At 42.3% G+C, this 17875-nt stretch overlaps 1 protein-coding gene across 3 annotated transcripts in view; it reads left to right on the top strand.

Moving 5' to 3' along the window:
• The window catches only part of LOC116060938 (PH and SEC7 domain-containing protein 1-like), an 89515-nt gene extending 71711 nt beyond the window's left edge, over positions 1-17804 (top strand). For all 3 annotated transcript variants that reach the window (XM_035997259.1, XM_031314695.2, XM_035997260.1), the window contains 6 exons: positions 6871-7058; positions 7880-7950; positions 9400-9557; positions 13169-13313; positions 13975-14118; positions 14787-17804. In XM_035997259.1, coding sequence (XP_035853152.1) covers positions 6871-7058; positions 7880-7950; positions 9400-9557; positions 13169-13313; positions 13975-14118; positions 14787-15059 — 979 coding nt within the window. In that variant the 3' untranslated portion in view covers positions 15060-17804. The remainder of the gene's footprint in view (positions 1-6870; positions 7059-7879; positions 7951-9399; positions 9558-13168; positions 13314-13974; positions 14119-14786) is intronic.
• The last annotated feature ends 71 nt before the right edge of the window (positions 17805-17875 follow it).

Raw genomic sequence — 17875 nt, 5'->3', positions numbered from 1 at the left:
GCAAATCATCAACATAAATAATAATGGGCAACAAAACAATATAAAAGTAGCACTAAAGGAAGAAATAAATAGAAGATGAGAACTAAATTATATTTAACTGGAAGATATTCAGTTACATATATATCAGTGTAATATGAGTGTTTTAAATTATAGTGCAATTCTATTCTATATATAGACCAGCACAGCATTGATTTACACATTTACTTTCATATTGAGGCTTAAAAAAAATATATATATATATATATATATATATATATATATATATATATAGTATATGTATAAGGCCTGTGATAGAGGTGTGATTTTCAGACAGTAAAACAAAGTGTATGCTGTGATTACATGATTACGTATTGTATATGTGCATCTCATTACAGGTGTGTGTGTGTGTGTGTGTGTGTGTGTGTGTGTGTGTGTGTGGGCACGCAGTGTTTTAATTCAACGCAGAACAGGGCAATGGATGTTATTTCACACCCCCACAGAGAAAAGACACGGCCACTCTCAACGGTGCAGTTAGATGCACCCACATGTTCTTCACTCGCAAACACACACACATACACACACACACACACACAGAGAGATACAAATACAGACATATACAGTACACACATGCTTCCTCATTCAGGAGCGGGGGTGGAAAGCAGAGGGAGAGAGGTGGTGGCTGTGGGCATTGTGCACTGAAAGAGAGACACAACAGGTCACAGATACAGGGAGATCTGTGCATAGAAACTAGGGTGGGAACCACTGTGTACCTCATCATACGATACATGGCTCACGATACAGCAATTTGGCGATAATCAATGTATTGCTTGACAATCCTATAATGATACATTACGATACCGGTCTAACTATGAATACAAAATGCCCGTTAAAAGGTTAAGTGCAGGTTTTCTCTCTGTAAATTAAAATTACACAATTATATAGCAACTAGCGGTCCAGACTTTGGACTTAAATACCTCATATTATGCTCATTTTCAGGTTCATAATACATTTTCAAAAAACACCATATTTGCTGCAGCTCCTCTTTTCACCCTGTGTGTTGCGCAGCACTACTAGCCAGTCAGAATGAGGGCGTGTAACGCTAGCAGCTAGTCGAGCATTATAACGTGTGTTCCAAAGTGACCACGTTTGTCTCTGAAGTAAAGGCTGGACTACAATAGAGCTGTTTGGAGCAGTTTGTGAACAGTGTTTTCTGTTGGAGATGGTAAGTCCCTTTGGGGTGGACTTTGGGCTTTTTCACTTTGTAAACCTATAACATGCACAAATATATATAACACAATAAAGGAAAGGGCAAAAGCCAAAAAGCATAATACAAGAACGTGGCATGGGTCGATTATGCAAGCAGCTCATAACGACCCACAATTAGGTTTCTTGTTAGGCGGCGACCTCTCGTGGCTGTGGTAGTTATCGCGAGAGCAAACGAGGAAGTGAGGTGACAAAATATAAAAGCACCGAATTCTGTAAGGGGGAAGGTTGGGGTGTTTTTTGGGTCAAACAAACACAGGACTTTCACTCAGGAGGGTTTGTGTTCCGTGTGAAACCAAAAGTCACTTTCATTTAAAAAATTTCACCGGTTTTACGGGCCTTAGTCCGTGACGCAGTGAAGTCTGGGACGCCATGTTATGTCCTCATTTTGGTAGTTTTCCGTGACTCTTTTGAAGTATTTTTGTTACCTAAACATAACTAGTCTCGTTTTACAACGTTAACCATGTGTTTAAAACTGCGCCCGTTACGTTAAATAGAACGGTCACATGATTAAATCGCCGCCGTGCAGCAGTGAATAGAACGGCCGTATGTGTCGTTTTAGGAGTCTTTGGAAATCAACCTATAATTTTGGTATGAGAATGAGTTGCAAAAATCAGGCGTGCTCTTTGAATTTATATCCCAAAAAAAAACAATATCCAGTCTAATAAAACACTAGAGGTGTATACAATCTCTTCATATTAGATTATAAATTAGCATCCTCTTTAAAAATAAGTCCTTCTCAGGATGATGAAACTGCAGCCGCTGTGCTGTGTATAAATGACTGTCCTCTTTCAGTTGACTGTTGTTTTGTCAGAGTCACAGGTGAATCACAGCAGCTCTGTTCATTGGTTTACTGAGATACTAAAGATCCCAGCATGCACTTCTTTTAACTGAACAACTTCTTCATCCGTGATTTCTTCATATTGCATCAACACACTTTTCCTTCCCTGTTTACTCTCCTTCCCTGTTTCCTCTCCTTCCCTGTTTCCTCTCCCTCCCTGTTTCCTCTCCCTCCCTGTTTCCTCTCCTTCCCTCTTTCCTCTCCTTCCCTCTTTCTTCTCCTTCCCTCTTTCCTCTCCTTCCCTCTTTCCTCTCATTCCCTCTTTCTTCTCCTTCCCTCTTTCCTCTCCTTCCCTGTTTCCTCTCCTCCCCTGTTTACTATCCTCCCTGTTTCCTCTCCTTCCCTGTTTCTTCTTTCCTCTCCTTCCCTGTTTCCTCTCCTCCCCTGTTTCCTCTCCTCCCCTGTTTCCTCTCCCTCCCTGTTTCCTCTCCTCCCCTGTTTCCTCTCCTCCTCTGTTTCCTCTCCCTCCCTGTTTCCTCTCCTTCCCTCTTTCCTCTCCCTCCCTGTTTCCTCTCCTCCCCTGTTTCCTCTCCTCCCCTGTTTCCTCTCCTCCCCTGTTTCCTCTCCCTCCCTGTTTCCTCTCCTTCCCTGTTTCCTCTCCTTCCCTGTTTCCTCTCCCTCCCTGTTTCCTCTCCTTCCCTCTTTCCTCTCCTTCCCTCTTTCTTCTCCTTCCCTCTTTCCTCTCATTCCCTCTTTCTTCTCCTTCCCTCTTTCCTCTCCTTCCCTCTTTCTTCTCCTTCCCTCTTTCCTCTCCTTCCCTGTTTCCTCTCCTCCCCTGTTTACTATCCTCCCTGTTTCCTCTCCTTCCCTGTTTCTTCTTTCCTCTCCTTCCCTGTTTCCTCTCCTCCCCTGTTTCCTCTCCTCCCCTGTTTCCTCTCCCTCCCTGTTTCCTCTCCTCCCCTGTTTCCTCTCCTCCTCTGTTTCCTCTCCCTCCCTGTTTCCTCTCCTTCCCTCTTTCCTCTCCCTCCCTGTTTCCTCTCCTCCCCTGTTTCCTCTCCTCCCCTGTTTCCTCTTCCCGTCCTCTGTTTCCTCTCCCTCCCTGTTTCCTCTCCTTCCCTCTTTCCTCTCCCTCCCTGTTTCCTCTCCTCCCCTGTTTCCTCTCCTCCCCTGTTTCCTCTCCCTCCCTGTTTCCTCTCCTCCCCTGTTTCCTCTCCCTCCCTGTTTCCTCTCCTCCCCTGTTTCCTCTCCTCCCCTGTTTCCTCTCCCTCCCTGTTTCCTCTCCTTCTGGCTTTCCTCTCCCTCCCTGTTTCCTCTCCTTCCCTGTTTCCTCTCCTTCCCTGTTTCCTCTCCTTCCCTGTTTCCTCTCCTTCCCTCTTTCCTCTCCCTCCCTGTTTCCTCTCCTTCCCTTATTTAATTTCCCCGTGCAGGATTAATAGTCTTCTTCTTCTTGCTTTCCTTTTTTTCAAATATTTTTTCCTTCCTTTCTGATATTTTTCTTTTCTTTCTTTTTCTCTTATCTCCCCACTCCTCTCCCCTCTTTTCCTTTAATTTCAAATTTTCAACCTTAAATTTCTTGCTTTTCTTTTCCTTACCTGTATTTTTTCTCTTTTCTTTTCCCTTTGTTACTTTTCAGTCTTGTGGTTTTATTTCCTTTCTTTTCCTCTACTTTCTCCTCTTTTTCTTTTAATTTACTTTCCATTTTGTTCTCCTTTCTTTTCTTTCCTCTGCTTTTCTTTCTTCTTTTTTTCCTTTCCTTTAAGTTTTCCTTCCCTGTCTTTTCCTCTTCTCTCATTTCCTTTAGCTTCTTTTTGTTTCCCATTTTTTCTCTCTTTCTTTATTTTTTCATTTCCTTTCTTTTAATTTCTTTTAATTTCTTTTCTTAACCTCTTCTTTAATTTCCTTTTTCCTTTACTTTCTTTTGTTTTCCTCTCTTCTTACCTCTTCCACCCCTCTTCTCACTTATATTAATGCGAATCTGCCATTTGAGAAGAATCAGCTTTGTCTTTTCTCTCTCTCTCCCCCTCCTCTGTCCCTGTCTCCTCACTTCTTTATCTCCCTCCTCCATCCATCCATCCTCCCCCCTCACTTTGTCTCTGTGTAGAATGGGATTCAGGCAGCCCAGCAGTTACCAGGCAACAGGCTACATGCTCATTGGCTCCGTCTCTGCCTCCCGTTTCTCTCTCTGGCTCCTGCACGGGGTTAACTGCTGTTATGTTCTGTTGGTTACTCATAGCGTGGTCTCGGGGGGTTCGGCATCCAGCCATTTTTCTATTTTCGGGCTGAACTTTTGCATGGGTGCCGCCTGGTGAGGTAACAAGTGGAATTGCCATGTTACTTCACTGGGCGGATGCAAAGACACTCGCTGTTGTTGCCTAAAGCATCTATCATCTCCTAATGTGACAAATCCCTTTAAAAACACCAAAAGAAGGCATACGGTGCATTGTGAGGGGTTATTTAGACGAGAAAGGGATTAGCACTGCTGTAGTCATGGGTACAGCACCGCTATGTAACGTCTGTCTTTCAAACACAATATATACAATACTGTAATATATATTTATATAATAATCTGTATTTGTACTAATGAACAGAAGTTTATAATTATTTTAACAAACAGATGAAAATAAACGTGAATGGATACACAAATAATAAAGATATTACATTTTAAAGAATGGTAATAAAACAGAAATAGAATGAATACAAAATAAAAAAGGGGCTAATAGACAAGAATATATAGTAAGATGAAAATAAAACAAAAAAATGGTAATAAAATGATGATATATAAAAAAAATATAAAGGACCTAGTAGACAAGAATGTAAGATGAAAACAAACACACACACACACACACACACACACACACACACACACACACACACACACGGAGCTCAGCAGCTCATCAGAATCCTCATTCACAAAGATGGCTCCCCGAAGCCCGTTTCTAATGAGTGATGTGCACAGAAACTTTAACAACTCTCAGCCTGAAAACCTAAATTAAATTTAGAGACGTGTCAGCACTCTGTAAATACTTCTTTAAAGTTAAAATGAAAGAATATGTCATGTTATTACAACTCAGGTAAGAAGCATTTCACTGCAGAGACCGTATGCTGTAAGAGAGAACCAATAAAACATCAGCCACATGAAAAACAGGAATATAGGTTCAGAAACCAGCACATTCCCAGGGATTTAAAAACAAAGTCATGTACAGCGTATTACTGCACCATCAGAGAGCTCAGGACTCGTACCTGGTCTACTTCATGAGAACTACAGAGTCAGACTAACAGGGGAAAAGGAAGACAACAAAATTCAAAGGTATAAATAATATAATCCCAGTCCAGCAAAATGGGACAAACCTACAATTTAGTCCAGCAATAAAACAATATCATGTTCAAGTTTGTATTTTCTAAGATACAATTAAAACAATAAAGTCTCAAATAACATGAACCAAAAAGACACTGTTAGGATTTATTAGCAAGAAAAAAAGATAAATCAAATAAAACATCAGTACAAATATTGTTTATACTAATATTATTGTTTCCTTAAAGTGCTCATATTGTGCTTTTTGGCTTTTCCCCTTTCCTTTATTGGGTTATACATCTTTTTTGTGCATGTTATAGGTTTACAAAGTGAAAAAGCCCAAAGTCCACCCCAAAGGGACTTACCATCTCCAACAGAAAACACTGTTCACAAACTGCTCCAAACAGCTCTATTGTAGTCCAGCCTTTACTTCAGAGACAAACGTGGTCACTTTGGAACACACGTTATAATGCTCACCTAGCTGCTAGCATGGCACGCCCTCATACTCTGCTTCTGACTGGCTAGTAGTCCTTACCTAGGTACTGTCAGGACACGCCCTCATACTCTGCTTCTGACTGGCTAGTAGTCCTTACCTAGGTACTGTCAGGGCACGCCCTCATACTCTGCTTCTGACTGGCTAGTAGTCCTTACCTAGCTACTGTCAGGGCACGCCCTCATACTCTGCTTCTGACTGGCTAGTAGTCCTTACCTAGGTACTGTCAGGACACGCCCTCATACTCTGCTTCTGACTGGCTAGTAGTCCTTACCTAGCTACTGTCAGGGCACGCCCTCATACTCTGCTTCTGACTGGCTAGTAGTCCTTACCTAGCTACTGCACATGTGCGACTCCCAACAAAGATGGAACAGAAGTGAGAGGTCTCACTCTGTAGCTAAAACAGAGAGCTCAACACACAGGGTGAAAAGAGGAGCCGCAGCAATGTGCAGTACAACAAATATACAGACTAAGATTATATAGTATAGCACCATTAATCCTTCCTTTGTGAGTCTGTAGAGCCTCAATTTTTTGTTGCAACGAAGAAAAGTCTTTCTCACCTCTATGAGGCTTCAAGAGGAGGAAGAGTAACCCCCCCCCCCCGCCCCCCCCTGGGTAAAGATGCCCCTGTTTTTCACCTCAACGCTGGAACAAGATAGATGGTGTCACTCTTTACTTGTGGTACTTTTTGATCAAGCAGAGTGGAGACTGCTTCTCAGGAGAACCGGAGCAGGAAAACACACAATTATAACTTTGAAGGCAGCTTCATTCACTCAGTTAATCCCCTAGATACATGATGCTTTGTAAATGTCTCTGCTCTGCCAAGACAGCAGCACGTTGCATATTACTCATGTGTTCTTTATGAAATGAAAAGTTTCCCAGTAAGTGTGTGTAATCTCTGCACCTCTTGTCCTGTGCTGTTACGAGCACAGAGTGAGAGGCAAACGGACAGGATGAATGATGTGTTTGCTCGCGTTGCTAATGAGACATGACACATAAGTGTTGATTACCATGTTTTTTTTTTTTGGTTTTTTTTTTCTTTTCTTTATTTTGTCTCCATAGTGACGAGGAAGAGCTGCGGAAGTCGTTTTCGGAGCTCGGGGACAGCCTGTGTGACTCCTCTGCCTCCAGATCGGTGAAGGGGGAGGGCAGCAGCGGGAAGCCCCTGCCGGATGAGCCGTCTGGATCGCTGCTGTACAAGAACGGATTCCTCGTCCGCAAAGTCCACGCAGACTCGGACGGCAAGAGAAGTAGGAAGCCTCAGACCCTTTTCTTTTACATTGTTCCATTTCGAGTTTCAAAATTCAGTTGTTATTTCCTCGGAAACAGCAAAACAATCTCAGCTCAAAGTCCATTTAGGAGCCTCACATGATCATCATCAGTAGATAGAGTTAACATTATCCATCGTCCCATCCAAAAATGAAGGTAAAAATAAAATAGCATAATCCCAGTTTAGAAAAAGGGGACCAACCTACAATTTACTCCAGCTTTGATGTCATCATAAACTTTCTATTTTCAAAATTATAATAAAAACAGTAATGTTTCAAAGTGCTTTCAAAAAAATAAAAAAACGAAGGGTGGGGCAGCCTCTAGCTCACCCAGTAGAGTGTGCGCCCCACGTAGGCCAAGTCCTAGAGCAGCAGATAACGTTCGCTCAGTTGATTTTATCCATCTTCTTTTAGCTAAAATGCTATTCTTCAATAATGTAAAGCGTATACTATACGGTGTGATACCACTTCTCAGTTTCTACTGTGTCAGAATATAGACACATCTGGATTACTGCAGTGGCATCTCACTTTAAAACCTGGGCATAAAACTGGGTGGCATTTGTAGGATTATGACTTAGTGTCCTATCTTAGTGTCCGGCGCAGCGCAAAGCCCAACGCAAGTATCTAAAATAGGGCCCTTAGTGTCCTCCTTTCCACATTTGTTTCACGTCTGTTCTCAGTGTTTATGCTGTTTGTCAAAGTGCAAAATGTAAAGAACCTAACAGCATGATATAAAACAGCATGATATTGTATCAATGTGTATAACTACAGGTCTACTATTAACACTTTCCTCCTCCTCGCAGCACCAAGAGGGAAGAGAGGCTGGAAGACCTTCTATGTGATCCTAAAAGGGCTAATTCTCTATCTCCAGAAAGTAAGAGTATATTTAAAGTGTGGCATATATTTGTGGCAGTAAAAAAAAAAAGGCTGCGTGAGAAGCATTCTGTAACAACTACTACTTAATATTCATTATTCCACCTTTAAAATAAGAGGTGACTGCAGCTCCATAAACATTCTGTTTAACTTTGGCAGTATGGCATTAACACATTTGTAACCGAAGGTGAATCTTTATGCCTGCAGTGGGGATCCAAAAGGTTCCTCTGTATCAGGTCACCTTCTTACACATAATCCCCGAAATGCTTTACTTTACTTTTAAAATCTGTCTATCCAAGGGAGCCACTTTAGTGAACCCATGTCCTGTTTACATGTCTAAAAGTGCTACGACGACTATGTCCTGACTTTGGGGTGGGGCAACCTCTGCCAGCATAACAGGCCACTGTGGCTCAACTAAAAAAATACAACCTCAGTTTGAGAAATGAGCCTCTAGTGACACCCTAGTTTGGTTTTCTTGGGCAGGATATCGAACCTCAATACATTTTTGGTACCGACTAAAATGTGTCCGTATCAAACTGTCGAGTACTGAAAAGTTGGGATCAAATGTCTGGTCAGAGTTTATTGTTGACTTGATCTTGGATCAGATTGCTGCTGAATAAATCAAAATGCTGCCAATTTTCGACGGTATTTTGTCTAGCAGGCAAAGATCATTTTACGACTTATTTTCCTTCAGATGTGGTTTCTTTTGTTAAATTAAAAGGGGTTTTGTAGGAAATACTTATGTACAGTATATTCTTCAAAGTAAGGTATGAAAAAAGGGATGGTTTTGTTATTTTTACTGCAACTAAGGAATTGTACCAGCAGTAGTTTCGAAAAGATTTCAAACAATGCCCACTTATTAATTTAAAAAAGTCTTCTTTAAGATAATTTTTTGGGCATTTTAGGCCTTTATTTCCACAGGACAGATGAAGACACGAAAGGGGAGAGAGGGAGGGAATGACATGCAGCAAAGGGCCGCAGGTCGGAGTCAAACCCACGGCCGCTGCGTTGAGGAGTAACCTCCTGCGCCTGCTCTACCAACTGAGCTAACCCGGCCACTTTGAAAAGACTTTTCTAAGTTTGTTTTGCTGTTATGATTATTTAGTTGGTTAAAAAAAAAATCTCACCTCCAGTCATGGAAATTCAGGGAACTTTATATTTCTATCATGGAGGCATTTTCATTTCTCAGTGTTGTGTCAAAACATAAAGTAGGGTATCAAAAAAAAGCTATTGTTTTGGTATTGGTAAAGAAACTATCATTGATACGCTGCGCTGATGTTCTTTAGTCCAGCAGCGGATCTGTTTAGATCAGAGACTCAATCAGTTGTTTTCAGATAGGCTGCTTCCAATGCAGTGCTGTGTTTTTTTTCAGCTCTTTAACTCTAATAAGTGTTAGGACCCCTCAGTGTTAATCATAGCATTCATTTCTTATTTATAACTGCCATGCCAGGGGGAGTACAGGCCTGAAAAACAGCTATCTGAGGAGGACCTGAAGAACGCCGTGTCCATCCACCACTCTCTGGCCATGAAAGCTTCAGACTACAGCAAGAGGCCCAACGTCTTTTACCTGCGCACTGCTGACTGGAGGGTGTACCTCTTCCAGGCACCGTGAGTCCTGATTAATGTTCCTCACTGAGCTCAAATGATGTGTAGAGAATTATAAACATACTGCACAGTTATCCACACCACAGCATCTGCAGCAGACCTTAAAATTCAATCATATGAACCATATCCAATGTGAAAAAAACTCAACTTTAATCATACGCTGCAGAGACGAACCCTTGTCTTATTTTCTGTCTGCTTGAGCCATGTTTCTTTTTCTGTACAAACTACAGGATGTGGTCAAAAGCATGTGGCACCCTTTTTGTTCTAGAGCAGTTTTTTAAGGTTTGGGCTCGCTCTTAATGCTACAGCGGACATTATTGCTACATCGTACATTAATGCTGCAGCATACAATCAGTAGTTTTTAGGAAGTGGGTCATGATTTTTGAATCTTTGAATAGTCAGTCAATTATTTTTTTAAATCAAATAGTTTATGCTGTTTTTACTGCCGCCTAGTAATAGTGCCGTTAGAAATGCTGGTAAAATGTGTGTGGCACATTCAGTTTGGCTCTTTGAGCATGTAAGCGAAGTGGAGCGGTGAGAATGTACGCACAGATCTTCAAAGAATGGTCGAAGAGTGAATATCTAATAGCATTTTGGCTTGAAATGCCCATCCCTATAGTGTGTTTACATGCACTAAAGTTACCAGGTTACTGTAAATCTGTGTATACATGCAGCACATCAGTAATCAGACTTCTGCCTCACCACAGAGGGCGATTTCCTTCACAGCGCAAATGTGTCTGAATTTAACAAGTAGTCAAACATTCAGTGGGGGAAACTGACTTATTAAGACTAGATTAAAACTTTGTGTTAGTTCAGTTTGAGTCGGAGTTTGGATAGAATCATTTCAAAGTCTATATTTAAACTATCTTTCCTTTCATCCACACACTCCACTGTTAACTGCAGTCTTGTTAAAGGCCGATCAGTAGCCTGGTTACTCGTAAACAAGGGCAAGAACAGGGGAGAACAGGTTTCTCTAATCCTCTCTAATTTACCCCGAATTACAGTACATGTAGTTTAAGAAATCAGCTAGCAACCCAGTTGCTTAAGTGCATGTAAACACACTTTTAGACAATAGTGTTCTTCCAGCTTTGTGCCAGCAGTTTGGTGAATATCCTCTCCTGTTTCGTCTCGACAGTAACCCCTGTGTACAAAGCCAGCTCCATAAAGCAGCTCGGTGGCCCAATGGTTAGCACCGTGGCCTCACAGCAAAAAGGTACCGGGTTGGAACCCTGGTCGCCCCGGCCTTTCTCTGTGGAGTTTGCATGTTCTCCCCTGGTTTCTCTGGGTGCTCCGGTTTCCCCCACCACTAAAAACATGTTCCCCTCCCTCTCTACCAAGCTGAGGTGTGGTGAGCGTCTGGCGTCGTAAGGCTGCCGTGCATCACCCAGGTGGCTTTGAGTGTCTATGATAAAGCGCTACATAAATGCAATGAATTATTACAAAGAAATGGTTTTCCCAGTTTGGTGTGGAAGAACGTGACTGGTCTGCACAGAGCTCTGACCTCAACCGCATCCAACTTTGGGGTGGCAATTATGAGAGAGCAGGGACGTTCACAGGTATGGGCTTTTGTTGCCCGGGCAACAGCCCTTTTGCCCTGATTGGCTTAGCTGCTCCTATGGTGAAAGAGCCTAAATAAACTTTTCTTTTTTTTGCTGTTGTGGTTGCATCAATACGATAATGCGCCCATCATTACTAAAGTTAAATCAAAATAAATTTCACCCAATCTTGCCCTCAGTGATGCCCTCTGCCCCCAGTCACGTGACTTTGTTTATATTCTCACACATGGAGCACCGCATATGAAGGAGGGAAAGCCTCTTTTTTCGCCTTTTTAAAGTTATGGAGATTATGACAAATGCCCTGTGAATAGTAACCAAAAAAAATCCACTTGAGCTTCAACTTGTAACGTTTGCATCACATTTATTGCCTAATATTAACATAAAATGCTACGTTTTCAACCAAAGCTAATGACGTAGCTACGTTACATCCGTTACATGAGTGTGCGTTCTGTAGAGAAGAGAGAGCTTCAGGGATGGGATGGTTTGGGCTCTTGAATCATGCTAGCTTATACGTTGTTTACAGAGTCAATATGTTACGTGACTTTTCAACCAACAATCGATGTGACGTTAGTGAAAGTCACCTTATTTTGTTATGAGATGATAAATGAATGTCTATGAATTGGTTAATGTAATAAACTTTGCATTTCAAAAAAATGTATAGCCTAATGTTAGTTTTGTGTGCTTAAGTATGCCTTCACAACAAAGATGACTAAAGATCTGCAATTTTGCAGAGCTGGATTAAAACTGCCAGCAGGCCAGCTGTGAGAGAAGCATTTGATAATGTCAAGCAACCATCCTACATTATTATTGATTTGATGTGATGTAGGCCTATTTTATCAGGGGTATTTTCTTTAAGTTGGAGTAGGCTAATAACTCATTAAAAACAAATGTTCCATTTAATAATAAATACACAACAAATTGTGTCTGTGCCCTGTATAGCATTGTGAATTTGTTATTATTTTATGTATATCAAAAGCTCCAGTTCAGAGCATTTGAGAACCTGGGGATCGAGTAAAATACTTTTACTAGCTGTAGCCATGTTGTAATTGTTCTTTATACTATATATAAACATAAATATTATTTATGGTGCCAAATCATAACATTAGTTATCTCAACCAGAATCATTGAGAGCAGCCACAGTCTAAAGGTCAACTGGCAGCACAACTGTCAGTGTTCAGTTTTCAGATTAGAGCAATAGCCCCTCCAAATGTCTGTGCACGTCCTTGTGAGAGAGACCTGATCACCCAACATCCGTGTTGGACCTCATTAATGCTTTTGTGTCTGAATGTGAGAATATCTCTACAGTAGGTTCAAACATCTGCTGGACAGACTGAAACTAGAACATTAAGCAGCAGACGAATAGCCATGTCTTTGTTCAACAACCACACACTGTATTGGTGTGATTCCATGCTGTCAAAACGTTTGGCCATGTAGTGTAGCTGCGGCTGGCTAATCACAGCTGAGCACTCAACCTCAGCTAACAACATGCTGCGCCAGCTGTGCACATGTGCATATGGTGTGCAGAACACATGCACACGGATCAATGAAACATACACATGTTGAACTGGATGTTAAGAGGAAAGGTGGAGGTGTGCATGTGTGTGTTATCAGGATCCAGGAAGTGGCACATGAGTAGCCACATGCTTCAGCCCCCAGGAGGACAGGCTCTGTGCTCCAGTTGCAGCTTGCATTTGTCCCAGATACTGTACCCCTCTCTGTGTCTCTCTCTGCTCTTTCTGTCTCTCTTCCTCTTTGTCTCTTTCTCTCTCTGTCTCTCCCTGGGGATTTAAGCAAGGCTGTCTGATTCAATCTGATATTTCTCATGGGCCCCTAATGGCTCTGTTAGTGTAAAACAGGCCCTTTTCTCTCATGCATTAATTGGCTCCAAAATAATTTCTTTGTCAACAGCAAGGCTGCATTCTCTGATAATTATTCCCTTTGATGTTGTGAGCTGGCCGTGTGCTGGTGTGAGCATGGAGAGGAGCTGATAAGTGTGTGTTTGTACCTACTGTTTTAGATCTGTTGGTAGTTTATTTTTGTGTGTGTTATCCATCGTAGGAACGCAGAACAGATGCAGTCTTGGATCACACGGATCAATGCGGTGGCCGCCATGTTCTCAGCTCCTCCTTTCCCAGCAGCCATCGGCTCGCAGAAGAAGTTCAGCCGGCCGCTGCTGCCGGGGACGATGTCCAAGCTGTCTGAGGTATCTCAATGTGAACAGCTATTTCCAGTGATGGAGGAAGTATTCTGATCCTTTGCTTAAGTAAAATACCAAATAGTTCAAATAAAAAGCCCTGCAATGAAAATGTTTCAGTAAAAGTATGTAATTATAATCCGGAAAATGAAGTTAAAGTATTAAAGTATAGGAATGTTCCCTGTGACTGTTATACTATTATACATGATATTAGATATTCTCCATTAATCGATTGATTGATTGTTTGGTTTGTAAAAATAGTGAAAATAGTTTCTTAAATCTTAATTTGTGAAGTAACTTACAGTAAGCTGTCAGATAAATATAGTGAAGTAAACAGTACTTTCCTTTCATCTGAGATGCAAAAAGCAAAGTTAACAGTTCATTTGACATTTGGGCACCAGTTTTAGGACAAACTTTCAAATGTGTGAAGCTGTCCTTTAAATCAAATCATCTGTGTGTGCGATTCAAAATAAACAGATGCAAAAGGGACAACAAATGTGGCGTAAAAAAGCAGCAGGAAGACTTGACACTAAAGCAGACAATCTGCTGGGAAACTGAGGGAAAGTGGCCATTGTATGTGTTGGGAAGTGGGAGTCAGTGCTGCAGTAGTAGGCGGGTGTTGTTTCTTTCCTTCGCCTCCCTGATGTCGGTGTCGACCTCGTGCTTACAGGAGGAGCAGATCAGATCCCACGAATCTCGATTCCGAGCCCTCTCCCATGAACTGTCTGAACTGCGCTCCTACACTCCTGACCGCAAGGTCAAAGGGCGCGAGCTGGAAGAGCACCGGCAGCGAGACGAGTATCTGGACTTTGAGGTGAGCTGGACTCAGAGAAATAATTTAAATGGGAAAGGCACTGAAGCATGAAATCATTATTATAGTACTGCAGCTCTCTCAGCCACGAGCAGAGCCAGACATTGTAATGTTCAGGGCTAAGCCCAAACCGGGGCTTAGCTGCTCCATTTACGGCAGCTATTTGCACTATTTTTCAAGCCATTTGATAATAAAATGCCTATAACGTGATAGTTGCTGTGGAAAAGAATCATCCTGAAGAGCCGACATCCTATTTTGTATCTATTGTTCTTCAACTGTCTTCATCATTTTGAAACCAGAACAGAACAAATGTTGATGTTGACTCATTTTCACTCCTGCCACCTAAGAAGAGGCAAACATTATCTGATGTTTCTATTGTTTAAGTTACATAACGTAGGTAGGGTAGGAATTTGGCGTAAACAGCTTTACTAATCTTGAAACCTATTTTCAGTAGAGTTTACAGAATGAATTGGCGATATTTCCACAGTAACCGAACGTTTGCTTCGTCCAGTCAGAGAGACTGAGGAAAAATTACAAAAAGTTAAAGTTATTTTAAAGCCCTAAAAGATTTGGGGCTTTTGAGAAAACATTCGGAGCTGGTGCCCAAGAAGCCAACCCCTCGCTCCGCCCCTGTTCTCAGCTGTCCGCTGTCTCTCTCTGCACCTTTACAGAAAACACGGTACGCGACTTACGTCATGCTGCTGCGAGCTAAAGTCCGGAGCGGTGAGGAGGACCTGTCTGTGTTCGAGTCCAAGCTCCTGGAGGACAACAGGCTGCAGAGAGCTCACTCCAGCCCAACGCTGCAGGACAGCAGCCAGGCCAGCCAGATCAGCCAGGCCAGCAGCGCCAGGGACGGGGGCAACAGCAGCAAAGCCAGCGGCTGCAGCAGCAAGCCTCGACAGGAAGGCCAAAGACACAGCTACCGGCAGGCCGTCAAGAAGTGAGACGGGGCGGGGGCGCCGGGAGCGGCACAGTGTTGCACTGCCAGCGGCAGGCTGTCTCCCTGCAAAGGTTTTTATTTGAGATCCAGGAGGGTTTGGAGCTCTGCTTGAAGGGGGAGCTGGTGTGAGGGTCTACCCCACGCCCTCCCCCAAACCATGAGGCCCCACCCGGCACCCCAATCTTCTCATTGAACAGAGGAGGTGCAGATCCTGTGACTGGCAGAGTGGCTGAGAAACACCAGCGGGAATGTTGGTGGGAGGACCGGCTGGGAGGTCACAGATCTGCAGAGACGAGGTGGCTTTGAGAACGTTGGCTGGGTGCTGCAGCACACTGAACTGTGCAGCGAGAGATAAAGAGAAGTGCTTATAGATCGAACAGAGACATACATCCAGCATCTTTTCCTTTTCTCCCCTTTTGTTCTTTCAAGGCACCTCTCCGGCCACGTTCTCCCACCTTTTTTCTTGACCTTTTAACTCAGTTTTGGGACCAAACGTTTAAAAAAAAAAAAGAAATTACATTTTAGACCACTGATGATTTTGACGCCACTCTAATTTGAAAGCGCTGTACAGTCACTGGACTTGCAAAACATGACCAAGGTTTTTTTGGAGCCATTTTACATTCCAGCTCCTTGATTTTGCCACATCAACGCGGTGTGTTCACATTCCACACAGGAGTGGGACATTACAGCTTTTTAGCTCCTGTTTCAGTGAAGGTGGTATCAAGTTGAATCTACAGACTGTGCGTGTTGAGTGTGCGGCTGCAGTACACGACGTGATGAGACGGGTGCGGCTCGTCTTTTTCTCTAGTCACTGATGGCCGATTAGAGGCGACGACGCCAGTCGATCTTCACAGTTCTCCTGATATGCAGCGACTGCATCTCAACTGGAGAGGTCCTTTTTCTTGCTGTACTTGAACAAGAGACAGGAGATCTCTTCCCCCGGTTGCTTTGGCTTCTGTCCCGTGGTGTGCTTCTGTTCTCTTTCTATTTCTTGGCCGAATGTTGTTTTTCTCCAGTGATCCGCATGCCTGCATCCAGCACTGCTTCTTTTAGGCCTTTTACTACTTTGAGGGCAAAACTGAGAGCAGCAAAAAGAAGTTCTCCGGGGTGATTTAAGTCCTTTTTTTCTCCCTCATGCCGGTGCCATATTCAACACGTGTAATCTCTGTCTGTACTTCTAGTCTCTCATTTATAAACCCTATTTTAACACTCACCAGGCAGACCCTGAATGTTCTTGTTTTTTCAATATTTTTACAGTATTTTACAGTCGTTTGTTGATGTTGAACCTATTCCTCCTGTGTACGTCATGTGTATGATGAACTATGATATTGAAAATGTAAAAGGAAAATATGTTATCCATACTCTTTGTAAACACCCAGGATGTGTTGTGTGTATATATAACGCACTGTCAGCTTATATTGTAGGATATATGACGTATATATTTACAATATATTCAAACACAGTATTGTGAAGATGCATTAGGTGCACTCAAAAGTTTCTTCTTGTAAGTCCCAAACGCTCTACACGATAATCATGTGTTTTTTTTCTAACATGGTGGTAATAATTCAGCACAATATGAGTATTATAGTGACGCCACTACTATAGTGACGTAATGGGTGTTTGTGACGGGATTACACATGTAACGGTGAAAAGACGCTAATTCATGAGAGGATTTCAGCTGCCGTGGGAAGTAATCCAAAGACAGCGCATGGTTGGGTGTGACCTAAAAGCATGATTTTAAAGGAATCAGGGTTGTTGTCAGAGATGCATGAAAAAGGTGAAGAATGTAAAAATTAAAAGAAAGGAACTCCTCATGTAGGATGGTGTGGGCCGCCTGGTTGAAATACTGAAACATATAATCTTTTGGTAGCCATAAACGCCTCATAGCTAGAGATGTAACGATACACTCAACTCACCATTCCAAACGATTCACAATTTTAAGTTCACGATACGATTTTCTCGCGATTTTTGTTTTTACAGAATGAGCTGCAGACACATGACTGAAAAATATTCCGTCACTTCTATAAACTGTGCCAAACAACAGATGTGTCCTCTTGTCAAAAGTACAAACTGAAATTGTATTTTATCTTAAATTAAAAACAGTAAATACAAAATTAAGAATTAGATGTTTAAAAAAAAATCCCACATCAAAATAACTAAATCCATAGAAGGAAAAACACGAAGACGTGACGTCTGAAGTCAAACAAGTAAAACTCAAAAGTCGTTTAAAAATTGCATTGCGATTCATTTTTTTTTATCCCAACTGGTTCTTCCCAATCCTTACACATTTATACTGATATTTAACCGATTCGCGATGCATCGTTACATCCCTACTCACAGCATTATAGCCATTTTCTACTCAGGCTTTAAAATGACACCAACCAACCAGCAGGGAGCGCTGTCGACATTCATGTTTTTTTTCAGCCATAATCACACCTGCTGCACCTGCAGTGAATATGCATGGCACCTCACCTGAAGGTGGCAGTGGGTATCGCAGGGCTAAATGACACAGCACCTGTTTGTATTAACTGTGTGTGTGTGTGTGTGTGTGTGTGTGTGTGTGTGTGTGTGTGTGTGTGTGTGTGTGTGTGTGTGTGTGTGTGTGTGTGTTGTCAGTCTCGCTGTATGTGGATGTCGGCGTGTGCATGCTACGACTGTGCTGTTCGAGGACTTTTCCAGCTGGTCGTCATGTCGTCTGAAGCTTCTTCCATCCAGCTTCAGTTCCCATCTTGTTGACTCTAAATGTAAATTTGTTTTTAAGACACATGATTTAACATTCACGCTTAAGCATAGCTAAGTATTTGCCTCTAAATCACGTTT

The sequence above is a fragment of the Sander lucioperca genome, chromosome 22 (assembly GCF_008315115.2).
Source record: "Sander lucioperca isolate FBNREF2018 chromosome 22, SLUC_FBN_1.2, whole genome shotgun sequence".
Lineage (NCBI taxonomy): Eukaryota > Metazoa > Chordata > Actinopteri > Perciformes > Percidae > Sander > Sander lucioperca.
This window is presented reverse-complemented; position numbering and strand designations above follow the sequence as displayed.